The 15,563-nt window shown below is 38.7% G+C and overlaps 1 protein-coding gene and 1 non-coding gene across 2 annotated transcripts in view; one reads left to right on the top strand and one right to left on the bottom strand.

Annotated features, from left to right (window-relative positions):
• Window positions 1-15,563, bottom strand: part of LOC133049359 (ATP-binding cassette sub-family C member 4-like) — a 297,052-nt gene that overhangs the window by 222,348 nt on the left and 59,141 nt on the right. Inside the window, exon 4 of the mRNA XM_061133336.1 lies at window positions 4,321-4,545. Coding sequence (XP_060989319.1) covers window positions 4,321-4,545 — 225 coding nt within the window. The remainder of the gene's footprint in view (window positions 1-4,320; window positions 4,546-15,563) is intronic.
• On the top strand, window positions 8,344-8,446 carry LOC133049791 (U6 spliceosomal RNA). The gene has a single exon (XR_009691471.1). It is a non-coding gene; the product is annotated as a U6 spliceosomal RNA (small nuclear RNA).

Here is a 15,563-nt window from a genome sequence, read left to right as displayed (position 1 = left end):
TGATGTTGAAGCTGAAACTCCAATACCTTGGCCACCTGATGCCAAGAACTGACTCGTTGGAAAAAACCCTGATGCTGGGAAAGATGGAAGGTGGGAGGAGAAGGGGATGACAGAGGATGAGATGGTTGTATGGCAACACCAACTCAATGGACATGAGTTTGAGCAAGCTCCAGAAGTTGGTGATGGACAGGGAAGCCTGGCATGCTGCCATCCATGGTGTCACAAAGAGTCAGACACGACTGAGTGACTGAACTGAATGGAACTGATGCTAAATGAAACAGGTCAGAGAGAGAGAAAGATAAATACTGTATGATATTGCTTATAAGTGGAGCCTAAAAATACAACAAACTAGTGAATAAAACAAAAGAGAAATAGACTCACAGATACAGAGGACAAACTAGTGGTTACTAGTGAAGTGGGGAAGCCATATAGTGATGGGGGAGTGGGAGGTACAAACTATTGGATGTAAGGTAGCCTACAATGATATATAATACAACACAGGGAATACAGCCAATATCGTATAATAATAAATGGAGTGTAACTTATAAATATTATATAAAATTTTCTAAAAAATGGAAAAAGAAACAATTCCTTAAGGCTAATCAAGTAGGCAAATTAATGCCTTTAGCAAATGTTTACTTTCATGTAAGCAACATGCCCCCCTGGAGAAGGGCATGACAACCCACTCCAGTATTCTTGCCCAGAGGATTCCATAGATAGAGAAGCCTGGCAGGTTGCAGTCCATGGAGTCGCAAAGAGTTGGACATGACTGATCAACTAAGACTGTCACTTTCACTTTCAAGCAGCATGCCAGGAAGGATTCAATTTCTCAAAGGCAACATTCCAAAGAACTAGTGGGAAGAGAAAGCAAATCAGGTGGACAATGACTTATGTGGATCAAAGAGTAAACTTTGAGTGAAACATCACCTCACAACTAATATAAGAGTTTCATAGTGTACTTCTGGTGAAATTTCCTATTTACTTATTTATTTATTTATTTATGGGAGTTAAACATGATCTGCAAAGACAAACTTCTAGATAATTTGTAGGGAAACCTGAGTATTCATCTACTAAATGGTAGAAGGTGCAACAGAATAACAAACATGATGAGGGAGGACAAGGAAGACGAATGACTGGAGTATATGGGCATTGTTGCATTCCCACATCACTTAGGAACAAATTAGCTTATGTTCTACAGTCTATGACTGACAGTGACATACCAGGCCTCAGTTTCACACTTGTTGTTCTTCAATTGCTCAGTCATGTCCAACTCTTTGCAACCCCATAGACTGCAGCACATCAGGCTGTCCTGCTCATCAACAATTCCCGGAGCTAGTTCATACTCATGTCCATGGAGTTGGTGATGCCATCCAACCATCTCATCCTCTGTCATCCCCTTCTCCTCCTACCCTCAATCTTTGCCAGCAACAGGGTCTTTTCCAATAAGTCAGCTCTTCACATCAGGTAGCCAAAGTGTTGGAGTTTCAGCTTTAGCATCAGTCCTTCCAATGAATATTCAGGATTGATTTCCTTTAGAATTGACTAGTTTGATCTCCTTGCAGTCTAAGGGACTCTCAAGAGTCTTCTCCAACACCACAGTTCAAAAGCATCAATTCTTTGGTGCTCAGCTTTCTTTATGTTCCAACTCTCATATGCCTACATGACTACTGGAAAAAAAACCATAGCTTTGACTAGACAGACATTTGTTGGTAAAGTACTATCTTTGCTTTTCAATATGCTGTCTAGGTTGGTCATAGCTTTTCTTCCAAGGAGCAAGCATCTTTTAATTTCAAGGATGTAATCACCATCTGTGGTGATTTTGGAGCCCCCCACAAACATAAATTCTGAAACTGTTTCCATTGTTTCCTCATCTATTTGCCATGAAGTGATGGGACTGGATGCCATGATCTTTTTTTTTTTTTTGAATGCTGAGTTTTAATCCAGCTTTTTAACTCTTGTCTTTCATCATGAGGCTCTTTAGTTTCTCTGCTTTCTGCCATAAGGGTGGTTTTATCTACATAGTTGAGGTTATTGATATTTCTCCCAGCAGTCTTGATTTCAGCTTGTGCTTCATTCAGCCTGGCATTTTGCATGATGTGCTCTGAATAGAAGTTAAATAACAAGGGTGACAATATACAGCCTTGATGTATTCCTTTCCCAATTTGGAATCAGCCCATTGCTCCATGTCCAGTTCTAACTGTGGCTTCTTGATCTGCATACAGGTTTCTCAGGAGGCAGGTATGGTGTTCTGGTATTCCCACCACTTTAAGAATCTTCCAGAGTTTCTTGTGATCCACAAAGTAAAAAGGTTTTGTGTAGTCAATGAAGAAGAAGGAGATGTTTTCTGGAATTCTCTTGTGTTTTCAATGATCCAATGGATGTTGGCAATTTGATCTCTGGTTACTCTGCCTTTTCTAAATCTAGCTTGAAAATCTGGAAGCTTTTAGTTCATGTACTGTTGAAGCCTAGGTTGAAGGGTTTTAAGCATTACTTTGCTAGCATGTGAAATGAGTGCAATTGTGCAGTAGTTTGAACATTATTTGGCATTGCCTTTCTTTGGGATTGGTATGAAAACTGACCTTTTCCAGTGCTGTGGCCACTGCTGAGTTTTCCAAATTTGCTGGCATACAGAGTGTAGCATGTTAACAGCATCATCTTTTAAGATTTGAAACAGCTCAGCTGAAAAAAAGTGGTCCACTGGAGAAGGTAATGCAAACCATTTCAGCATTCTTGCCTTGAGAATCCCATGAACAATATGAAAAGGCAAAAAGATTTGATACTAAAAGATGAACTCCCCAGGTCACTAGATGCCCAACATACTACTGGAGAAGAGTGAAGAAATAGCTCCAGAAGGAATGAAGAGGCTGAGCCAAAGTGAAAACAATGCCCCATTGTGGATATATCTGGTGGTGAAAGGAAAGTCCAATGCTGTAAAAAAAACAATATTGTATAGGAACCTGGAATGTTAGGTCCATGAATCAGGTTCACATAGCCCAAAGATTAACAAGACTCTGCTCAGAAAAGGATGAGGAAAGATATCTTTAATTTGCGGAGAAAAATATTCCTAAAAAATAGAAGTTCTAGATAAGTAGCAACCAAGTAAAAGAGATGCTTGTTCTCATTTAAATTGCTTGGCTTTATCTTTCAATAAGGATTTTGTTTATTTTTAATGAAATATATATATATATATTAATGTGCACAACAAGATGTTTGACATAAATGTACACTGGGAAATGATTACTGTAGTTAAAACAGTTAACATATCCATTGCCTCATGTAGTTATCTTTTTGTGTGTGCAGTGAAAACACTTATAATCTACTCTCTCAGAAAATTTCAAGTGCACAACATGGTTAAATAAGGATGTTTTAAAAATGAAACAGCCCAGGACAGAGAGATATCTAAGATCTTGTTTATCAAGAGCTCTCCAGCACATGACACTGGTGTATCTGTGGCAGTTCATTTGTAAAGACATCTGAAATACTTAACTCCTTTTATACTAGATAAGACTAGAGTAAAATATAGAATAATTTTATAGCATTTCTCAATACAAAAACACTAGAAACATCAAACCAGATTTTATTAAAGCTGCTATAATGCATACTAAAAAAAGCAAATATTGTATTAAGAAAATAACTTCAATGAATAGCAACATAAATACCCTCTAAAATTGCTAAAAACAAATTAAAATTTCAAGTTTTCTCCCATTCAACTATTTTCTTTAATATTATCAAAAACAATCATACCTACAGAATATCATGAGTGAGTCTAATTTGGCACAGATTTCACTTATATTTTTATTTAGTAAGCACAATTATATTAAACATGACTAGATGCATCATTTAAAATATAATCATTTATTTTATTAAACACATATTTTTCTCCTAAATTTAATGTTATAGATCCAATCACTGAAGTCACTTTTAAACACAACTTTGATGTAAATGAATGTTTAAATGAAAAACAACAAAATTTCCATGAATATCACAATAAGATTTAGGCAAGAAAACATTGAAAATCAGTTTGATAATTTTGATACCTATTTTTTAATTAGATTTCAATATAAGTTTAGCGGGTATTATGCACAAGCTTATGCATAAAGTTATCAAAGGCAGCCCTGGTGTGATCTCCAAACAAAACTTTTCATCATATATTGGTAAAGTTTGCTCAAACAACAACAAATTGGCTTGAAACAAATATCTAGTATGTCTGGTAAGGAGTAAATGACACCAGTTACAAAATTTTTAACCTACAGAGAACTTTCCCAAAATGCTCCTGATTCTTCAGAGGAGGTACAAACTTTTGTACCAAATGACACTTACCTTGCGGTAAATCATATGGCACATGGCTACTCTTAATCTCATTCCTATACGCTGAGCGTAATATGAGGAAAAGTGCTGCAGAATTGCCCAAATGACAAGGCAGACATTCAGTACAGCAGTGTAGCCATAGGCTTTGAACAAAGTCCCAGAATCAGAGGGGTCATAGTTTTGAAAGTAAGTAAGTAAGCCCTCAAAATATGTCGGTAAGAGTACTCTGAAGATTTCCTAAAAGGAAAGGAAAAGAAACCTTAATTAGAAATACAAGCCATACCAGTTTTTCTTATCACAAGTTTCACTTTTTTTTTTATTTAATTTTTGCTGTGGTTCAGTTGCTAAGTCATGTCCATTTCCTTGTGACCCCATGGACTACAGCATGCAAGGCTTCCCTGTCCTTCACTGTCTCTGGGAGTTTGCTCAAACTCATGTCCATTGAGTCAGTGATGCCATTTTACTATCTCATCCTGTCACCCCCTTCTCCTTGTGCCCTCAATCTTTCCTAGCATCAAGGTCTTTTCCACTGAGTTGACTCTTTGCATCAGGTGGCCAAAGGATTGGAGCTTCAGTTTCAGCATCAGTCCTTCCAATAAATATTCAGGATTGATTTCCTTTAGGATTGACTGCTTTGATCTCCTTGAAGTCAAAGGGACTCTTTAGAGTCTTCTCCAGCACCACAGTTTGAAAGCATTAATTCTTCAGTGCTCAACCTTCTTTACAGTCCAACTCTCACATCTGTACATGACTACTGGAAAAAACAAAGTTTTGACTATGTGAACCTTTATTGGCACAGTAAAGTATAGTTGGTTTCCAATGCTGTTAGTTTCAGGTATACAGCAAAGTGATTCAGGTATACATACATACATACATATATATATATACATATATATATATACACACACACACACACATATATATATATATATATATATATATATTCTTTTTCAGATTCTTCTCCCATATAGGTTATCACAGATTACTGAATAGAGTTCCCTGTGCTACACAGTGCTGTCTGCTCACTGTCTGATGCTTTGCAACGTTATAGACTGTAGCCTGCCAGGCTCCTCTGTCCATGGGATTCTCCAGGCAAGAATACTAGAATGGGTTGCCATTTACCCCTCTAGGGGATCTTCCTGACCCAGGGATCAAAACCACATCGCCTGCATCTCCTGCATTAGCAGGTGGATACTTTACCGCTAAACCACGTGGGAAGCCCCATGCTATACAGTAGGTCCTTGTTAATTATTAATATCAATTGCATATATAGTAGTGTGTATATGTTCACCTCAAAGTCCTAATTTATTCCTCCCCCTGCCTTTCCCCTTTGAAAACCATAAGTGTGCTTTTGAAGTCTGTTTGGAACAACATTCATTTGTATCATTTTTTTTAGATTCCACATATAACTGATACCATATGATATTTGTCCTCTATCTGACTTACTTCACTCAGTATTATAATCTCTAAGCCCATCCATGTGATTGCAAATGGTATTATTTCATTCATTTTTGTGACTGAGTAATATTTCATTATATATACATACCACATCTTCTTTATCCATTTCTCTGTCAATAGAATTTATATTGCTTCTAGACTATTGTAAATAGTGATGCAATGAACACTGAGGTGCATGTGTCTTTTCAAATTATGGTTTCCTCCAGATACATGCCCAGTAGAGGGATTGCTGGATCATGTGGTAGTTCTATTTTTTAGTTGTTGTTTTTGTTTTTTTTCTTTTTTTTGAGGAACCTCCATTCTCACCAACAGTGTAGGAGGTTTACTTTCTCACCACATCTTCTCCAGCATTTATTATTTTCAGACTTTTTGATGATAGTTATTCTGACTGATGTCAAGTGACAACTCATAGTAGTTTGATTGTCATTTCTTTAATAATTAACAATGTTAAGCATCCTTTCATGTGCTTTTTGGCCATCTGTATGTTTCCTTTTGAGAAATGTCTATTTAGACCTTCTGCCGTTTTTTTTAATTTTTTTTTTCTATATACGGAGCTGCATGAGCTGTTATATATTTAGGAGATTAATCCCTTGTCAATCACTTCATTTGCAAATATTTTCTTCCATCCTGTGGGTTGTCTTTTCATAAAAGGAGAAATCAACATTGGCCAAAAAATAGTGGGGGACTTTAGCACTCCACTTACATCAATGGACAGATCATAGAGACAGAACAATCAATAAGGAAACAGAGGCCTTAAATGACATATTAGACCATATGGACACAATTGATATTTATATGACATTCTATATGAAAGCAGCAGAAAACACATTCTCCTCAAGTGCACATGGAACATTCTCCAGGATAACTAACATGCTGGGCCACAAAGCAACCCTCAGTAAATTTAAGAACACTGAAATCATGTCAAACATCTTATCCATCCACAACATTATGGACTACAAATCAACTACAAGGGGAAAACTGTAAAAAAAAAAAAAAAGAGAGAGAGAGAAAGATATGAAAGCTAAATAATATCTTACTGAGCAATCAATGCATCACTGAAGAAATCAAAGAGGAAACCAAAAAATGCCTAGAGACAAATGAAAACACAATGATCCTAAACTTACGGGATACAGCAAAAGCAGTTCTAAGAGGGAAGTTTATACTAATACAATCTTATCTCAGGAAACAATAAAAATCTCAAATAGACAACCTAACCTTATACCTCAAGTAACTAGAGAAAGAAGTACAAACAAAATTCAAAGATAGGAGAGAGAAAAAATGATAAATATCAGAGCAGATGTGGATTAAATAGAGATAAAGAAAACAATAGAAAAGATCAATGAAACTAAAAGCTGGTTCATCAAAAATATAAGAAAAATTGATAAGCCTTTAACCAGATTTATCAAGAAAAAAAGGAAGAGGGCTCAATTCAACAAAGTTAGAAATGAAAAAGGAGAAGTTACAATGGACACTAAAGAAATACAAAGAAATATGAGAGATTACTACAAGCAAATATAGGCCAAGAAAGTGCACAACTTGTAAGAAATGGACAAGTGTTTAGAAAAGTAAAACCTTCCAAGATTGAAGTTTGAACCAGGTAGAAATAGAAAATATGAACAGACTAATCATAAATACTGAAATTGAAACTGTGAGTAAAAACCTCCCAAAAAACAAAAGTCCAGGACCTGATGGCTTCAAAGACAAAGATACCATAAAAAAAGAAATTACAAGCTAATCTCACTGATGAACATAGAAACAAAAATCCTCAACAAAATACTAGCAAATCAAATCCAACAACACATTAAAAAGATTACACACCATGATCAAATGGGATTTATTTCAGGGAGGCAAGAACACTTCAGTATATGCAAATCCATCAATGTGATATATCATATTAACAAATTGAAGAATAAAAGCCATATGACCATCTCAATAGATGCAGAAAAAGCTTTCAACAAAATCCAACACCCACTTATGATAAAAAATTTGCAGAAAGTGGGCATAGAGGGAACTTACCTAAAGAAAATAAAGGCCATATGACACAAACTCACAGCTAACATACTCAATGGTGAAAAGTTGAAAGTATTTCCTCTAAGATCAGGAACAAAAAAAGGATGCCCATTCTTGCCACTCTTATTCAACATAGTTTTTAAAGTCCTAGCCACAGCAATCAGAGAAGAAAAAGAAATAAAGAAATCCAAATTGGAAAAGAAGTAAAATTGTCACTGTTTGCAAATGACATGATACTATACAGAGAAATTTCTAAAGCTGCTACCAGAAAACTACTAAAGCTCATCAATGAATTCAGTAAGCTTTCAAGAAACAAAATCAATATGCATAAATCTCTTCCATTTCTATACACAAACCAGCTTCACATTTATTATTAGCATATTAAAATGGCATTTTCACAAAATGCTACACTCATGACTAATCTAAAAGAAAAATTTATAGATCCACTCTCTTCTATAAGACAAGAAGAGAATAGCTTTAAACTTAAGCCAAAATATTTCAAGGTAATAAACCCTTTGTACATTGTGTTTGGTACACTGTGGATGCTCAATAAATATTATATCCAGCTTGCTTTGGCAGCACAAATACTAAAATTGGGATGATACAGAGAAGATTAGCATGGCCCCTGTGCAAGGATGACATGCAAATTCATGAAGCATTCCATATTTTTGTGCTGGGAAAACTGGTCAGCCACTTGTAAAAGAATAAACCTAGAACACTTTCTAACACCATACACAAAAATAAACTCAAAATGGATTAAAGATCTAAATGTAAGACCAGAAACTATAAAACTCCTAGAGGACAACATAGGCAAAACACTCTCCGACATAAATCACAGCAAGATCCCCTATGACCCACCTCCCAGAATATTGGAAATAAAAGCAAAAATAAACAAATGGGACCTAATGAAACTTAAAAGCTTTTGCACAAAAAGGGAAACTATAAGCAAGGTGAAAAGGCAACCTTCAGAATGGGAGAAAATAATAGAAAATGAAGAAACAGACAAAGGATTAATCTCAAAAATATACAAGCAACTCCTGCAGCTCAATTCCAGAAAAATAAATGACCCAATCAAAAAATGGGCCAAAGATCTAAACAGACATTTCTCCAAAGAAGACATACACATGGCTAACAAACACATGAAAAGGTGCTCAACATCACTCATTATCAGAGAAATGCAAATCAAAACCTCAATGAGGTACCATTACATGCCAGTCAGAATGGCTGCTATCCAAAAGTCTACAAGCAATAAATGCTGGAGAGGTGTGGAGAAAAGGGAACCCTCTTACACTGTTGGTGGGAATACAAACTAGTACAGCCACTATGGAGAACAGTGTGGAGATTTCTTAAAAAACTGGAAATAGAACTGCCATATGACCCAGCAATCCCACTCCTGGGCATGCACACCAAAAACCAGATCTGAAAGAGACACGTGCACCCTGATGTTCATTGCAGCACTGTTTATAATTGCCAGGTCATGGAAGAAACCTAGATGCCCACCAGCAGATGAATGGATAAGGAAGCTGTGGTACATATACCAATGGAATATTATTCAATCATTAAAAAGAATACATTTGAATCAGTTCTAATGAGATGGATAAAACTGTAGCACATTATTTAGAGTGAAGTAAGCCAGAAAGATAAAGACCAATACAGTATACTAATGCATATATATGGAATTTAGAAAGATGGTAATGATAACTCTTTATGCAAAACAGAAAAAGAGACACAGATGTATAGAACAGACTTTTGGACTCTATGGGAGAAGGCAAGGATGGGATGACCTGAGAGAACAGCATTGAAACATGTATATTATCAAGTGTGAAACAGATCACCAGCCCAGGTTGGATGCATGAGACAAGTGCTCGGGGCTGGTGCACTGGGATGACCCAGAGGGATGGGATGGAGAGGGAGGTGGGAGGGGGTTCAGGATGGAGAACACATGTAAATCCATGGCTGATTCATGTTAATGTATGGCAAAAACCACTACAATATTGTAAAGTAATTAGCCTCCAACTAATAAAAATAAATGGAAAAAAAATAAAGTAGAAACACAAAACTTGGGGGGGAAAATTACATCCAGTGTTTTAGAACACATTTACTAAAACACCAAGTGAGTCTTTGCCTAAGATGAATGAGGAAAAGGTGACAGAAGAAGGATAAGAAATTTGCTTCCATATGAACAAGCCCTGCTGGTAGCCTGCCCCTGTCCCCTGTAGTCTCAACATCCCAGCCCAACAGAAAGTCAAGATGGCTCATGTAGGCAAGACACACTCCTGCTCTCATCTTCTGCTTTAAGAAGAGCCTTTATGAACTGACACATTGGCACAAAAACAGATCCAAGCTTTCCCAGCCAGAATTCCACATGTCAGCAGATCAAGATATTAGACTTTAGCTTTTGTTGGAGTATCACAAATAAACTAGGCTTGGGAGGTTCCCAGATGCTCAGCTCCAGATGTCACTGCATCAATATATCTCTAGACCTTTAGAAGCTGGGATGTTGCTTGGAGTTGAAAATTAAACACAGTAGAAGACAAGCTAAAAATAAAATATCCATGGTTCTCCATCAGCCACACACTGCAGCTGTTGGCTTGGAGGAAATTATTTCTTCCCCAGAGCAAAAATTTAAAATACTAAACCAATCAGTTGAGAGGCATTAGGGCTTAACTCCTGAGTGAGTAACACTTACAGAAAGCAATTGTCTTTCCCCAAAAAATAGCAACACTTGCGAACCCTGCCATATAGCTACTCCACCAAACATCCTACTACTTCCTCCATGTAGCCACCCTTGAGAAGGTACCCTTTTTCCCCAGCAAGGAAAACCAAACTCTCAACACGAATTCAAGTAACAAAATGTAAACACTTTGGCCCTCAACAACCTTTCCTACACAGACTTGTCAAAAGACAAACTGCCAAAAGTTTGGAAATCTTTCTGGAATTTCATTTTGAGATAAATTTTTCCTTTTAAGCAATCACCTTACTAACACAGACAAGATAAACAACAGACAGGCCTGCATTGATAGCTCTCTTCTGTCTATCTGAAGTTGAGGAACCAATGCACAAGAGGAAGGGAAAGTAGAATCCAAAACACCAAACATAAGACAAAACTAACAAGCATTTTCTGCTCAGCCAACTAGTACCCAATCAGAACATTACAGAAAGCTATCCTCATCCCTCAGATGGGTGTGACATTGAACTCCAACACTCCTGTTTTGTTGCACACACATGTTCGCACCCTGCATCAACTGCTTTGTCTTCTAAGAGGTCACAGAAGTTTTCATCTACTATAGAGAAGTAGGGCTTCCCCAAAGGCTCAGTATTAAAGAATCTGCCTGCAATGCGGGAGATGCAGTAGGAGCTGCAGATTCGATCCCTGGGTAAGGAAGATCCCCTGGAGAAGGAAATGGCAACCCACTCCAGTATTCTTGCCTAGAGAATTCCATGGACAGTGGAGCCTGGCAGGCTACAATCCATGGGGTTGCAAGAGTCAGACACGACTTAGCAACTAAACAGCAACAATAGAGAAGTAAGTGAATAATGCTTAGTTAAATATGAGTAAGATGATCAAATCAGAGCAAGATGCTCAGTTCTCAAAAGCACAAAGCCTCACTATTACCTTTCCAGAATGCTTCATCATTCATTCCAAGGGGCATGAAGAGCTTAAAAGAGCCCCTTATACAATAGATGGTAAAACAGACCTTTTCTAGAGTTTACTGAGGTGGAACAGGAGGCTTGCACAGAGAAGCAAGAATGTCAAACTGGACACATGCACAATTCCAGCTCAGGCATGGCCAAGGACAGCCCAGTGCTGCAGCCTGCAAACCTGGGGCTCTCCACCAGAAGCCCAGCACTAACACCTGCCTTCCCAAACTGTCCTGAAACTTATGATAGTCTCTGGGAATCACTGTTGCCTGTTACTCAGAGCCTTGATTGAGCCTAACATTGGTATAATTATGAGAAAGTAAGAGAAATATCACCCACCAAAGTGCATACCAACAGATGCAACCAATTCAGGGAAAAAAAAAAAAAAAAGTACAAATAAAGGTATGTCATTACTGTTTCAGTGTCAGGATTTTTATAGTAAAGACATCGTTTAATAACCCAGTTGAAAAAAACACTTTCATTAAGAAGTAATGCCAGTTCATGGACCATAGCTTCAGCTCCTCTGTCTATTCTTGATCCTGAACCTCAGCTAGTAAGAAATACAACAGCTGAGAAAATATTCACTATCAAACCTGAAACTACCAAATTAAACTTTTCTGGCTAAGTAGGAACAAGGACAAAAATTACCCACATAAATCTTTCACTTTTGACATCAATATACGACCCAATGAAAATTTTTTCCACAAACCAACATAAAATAGCTGTATTCCTTCAAAATTTTCTTCACAACTATAAAACCATACGAGATTTTTTTAAAGAGCCCAACTTAATTCCAGAATGCTCATCATTCAAAGTTCTCTGAGAGTCTCAGAGTCTCTGAGGCAGACATTTCTTGATGGAGTCCTTTGTATTCAGCCTCTTAAAAGCATCATCTGTTTGACCCCATGTCTTGGTTCAGGGGAACTTCTTACACATCTGATGCTAGAACTTCCTCAGTGGGTAAAATGCCTCCTACATGTTTCCCCAAGAAACATTTCTTGCCCAATTCCATGATCTTTGATTTATGAGGGGAAAAAAAGGAAACAGGAGGGAGCTAAGATGGTGGAGGAATAGGATGGGGAGACCACTTTATCCCCCACAAATTCATTGAAAGATCATTTGAACGCTGAGCAAACTCCACAAAACAACTTCTGATTGCTAGCAGAGGACATCAGACACCCAGAAAAGCAGCCTATTGTCTTTGAAAGGAGGTAGGACAAAATATAAAAGATAAAAAGAGAGACAACAGAGTTAGGGACAGAGATCCATCCCGGGAAGGGAGTCTTAATAAACGAAGTTTCCAAACACCAGGAAACCCTCTCACTGGCGGGTCTGAGGGAAGTTTTCAAATCTCGGAGGGCAACCTAGCTGGGAGGAAAAATAAATAAAACCCACAGATTACATGCCTAAAAGCAACTCCCAGCAGAAAAGTACCCCAGACGCTCGCATCCACCACCAGCAAGTGGGGGCTGAACAGAGAGGAGCAGGCAGCATTGCTTAGGGTACTGACCGGGCCTGAAAGCCCTGAGGGCAATCTGAAGGAGCTAACAAGAGATAGCAACTTAAACTGTGGGATAGCAAGAGAGAGAGAGAATTAACCTGGGGAAAGCCCTAAATTTAGGCACTACCCGCCGGTTCCCAGAACAAAGGACTGAGCAATTCCAGAGAAGAACTAGCCGGCTGTGGACCGGCCCATCCCCTGCCGGAGGCAGGCGGCAGGGGAGAGGGGAAAGGGGCAAACTTGGCCCCAGAGATGGCACCCCCTACCAAACTGCAAACAGGCTTCCAGTCTCTAACCAAAGACGTCCTGAGATTCTAGATGGTTGAAATCTGCTGGGAGGGTCGCAGCTAGAGACCAGCTCCCCAGAAGAGACACAAGGCGCACCAGACCACACGTGCAGAAGCTGAGGCTGGGACCTCGGAGGGGATAAGGCGCACTGCACCCAGGGAGAGTGCACTTCTCAAGCTCCTGGCTGCCTGAGCTGCTCTGACCAGGGAAGGCACAAAACGCAGGCCCGAGTCTGCGTCTTTGCGGAGTACCTGAAAACTGGAACCTGAGTGGCTTAGGCCTGGGAAGTGCACGCAACTCAGGGCCCGCTCCCTGGAGAGCAGCCTGGAGCCTGAGCAGTGTAGACAGGGAAAGCACACACGCTGCGCGCCAGTGCAAACCCAGTGTGGCCAGAACACTGCGAGTGCTCCCCACACACGTCAGTGACATTTGTCTGCAGTGCCCCTCCACCCCCACAGCACGATTGAAGAAGCGAACCTAAACAAGAGACCACCTCCACCCACTTGTGTCAGGGCGGAAATTAGACATTGAAGAGACCTACAAACAGAAGCCAAATAAACAAAGGGAACCACTTTAGAAGAGATAGGTGCAACAGACTAAAATCCCTGTAGTTAACACCAACTACACTGGAAGGGGCCTATAGATATCGAAAAGTGTAAGCTGGAACAAGGAGCTATCTGAAACTGAACTGAACCCACACTGCCTGAAACAGCCACAGAGAAATTCCTAGATATAATTTTACTATTATTATTTTTTTAATTAAAAATTTTTTTCTCTTTTTTTTTTTTAAGTCCTCTATTACTCCTCTATTACCCTCTTAAGTTTCATTTTTATAACCCACTATAACCTGGCCAAAAAAAAAAAAAAAAAAAATGGACCCTATTTCTAAAGCGAACTTCATATATATTTCTTAAATTTTTTTGTGTGTTTTTGTTGTTTTTTAATATTGTATTTTTAAGAGTCTAACCTCTACTCTAGATTTTTAACCTTTATTTTTCAGTATTTGATATCAATTTTGGACATTAAAGAATCCAACCTTCAGTACCCATTTTTACTCAGGAGTGTGATTACTGGTTTGATCACTCTCTCCCCATTGTGACTCTCCTTTTTCTCCCCCAGATCACCTCTATTTCCTCCCTCCCCCTTCTCTTCTCAATCCAATTCTGTGAATCTCTGTGGGTGTTCTGGGCTATGGAGAATACTTAGGGAACAGAGTACAACCTAGATCTGTCTCTCTTCTCTTGACACCCCCTTTTTCTCCACTGCTCACTTCTATCTCCTTCCTCCCTCTCCTCTTCTTCGTGTAACTCTGTGAACCTCTCTGGGTGTCCCGCATGGTGGAGAATCCTTTCACCATTAACCTAGAAGTTTTGTTATCAGTGCTGTATGGATGGAGAAGTCTTGAGGCTACTGGAAGAATAAGACTGAAATCCAGAGGCAGGAGATTTAAGCCCAAAACCTGAGAACACCAGAGAACTCCTGACTACAGGGAACATTAATTAATAAGAGATCATCCAAAAGCCTCCATACCTACACTGAAACCAACCACCACCTGAGAGCCAATAAGTTCAAGAGCAAGACATACCATGAAAATTCTCCAGCAATGCAGGAACATAGCCCTAAGCATCAATATACAGGCTGCCCAAAGTCACACCAAACCCATAGACTCATCTCAAAACTCACTACTGGACACTGCATTACACTCCAGAGAAAAGAAATCCAGCTCCACCCACCAGAACACCAATGCAAGCTTCCCTAACCAGCAAACCTCAACAAGCCAAACATCCAGCCCCACCCACTGGGAGAAACCTCCACAATAAAAAGGAACAACAGACCACCAGAAAACAGAAAGGCCACCCCAAATACAGCAATCTAAATAAGATGAAAAGGCAGGGAAATACCCAGCAGGTAAAGGAACATAATAAATGCCCACCAAGCCAAACAAAAGAGGAGGAGATGGGGAATCTACCTGAAAAAGAATTTAGAATAATGATAATAAAAATGATCCAAAATCTTGAAAACAAAATAGAGTTACAGATAAATAACCTGGAGACAAAGATTGAGAAGATGCAAGAAATGTTTAACAAGGACCTAGAAGAAATAAAGAAGAGTCAATTAAATATGAATAATGCAATAAATGAGATCAAAAACACTCTGGAGGGAACCAACAGTAGAATAATGGAGGCAGAAGATAGGATAAGTGAGGTAGAAGATAAAATGGTGGAAATAAATGAAGCAGAGAGGAAAAAAGAAAAAAGCATTAAAAGAAATGAGGACAACCTAGGGACCTCTGGGACAATGTAAAACGCCCCAACATTTGAATCATAGGAGTCCCAGAAGAAGAAGACAAAAAGAA

This window comes from Dama dama, chromosome 30, assembly GCF_033118175.1.
Source record: "Dama dama isolate Ldn47 chromosome 30, ASM3311817v1, whole genome shotgun sequence".
Lineage (NCBI taxonomy): Eukaryota > Metazoa > Chordata > Mammalia > Artiodactyla > Cervidae > Dama > Dama dama.
The sequence above is the reverse complement of the archived record's forward strand: the minus strand, read 5'-3'. Positions and strand labels throughout refer to the sequence as shown.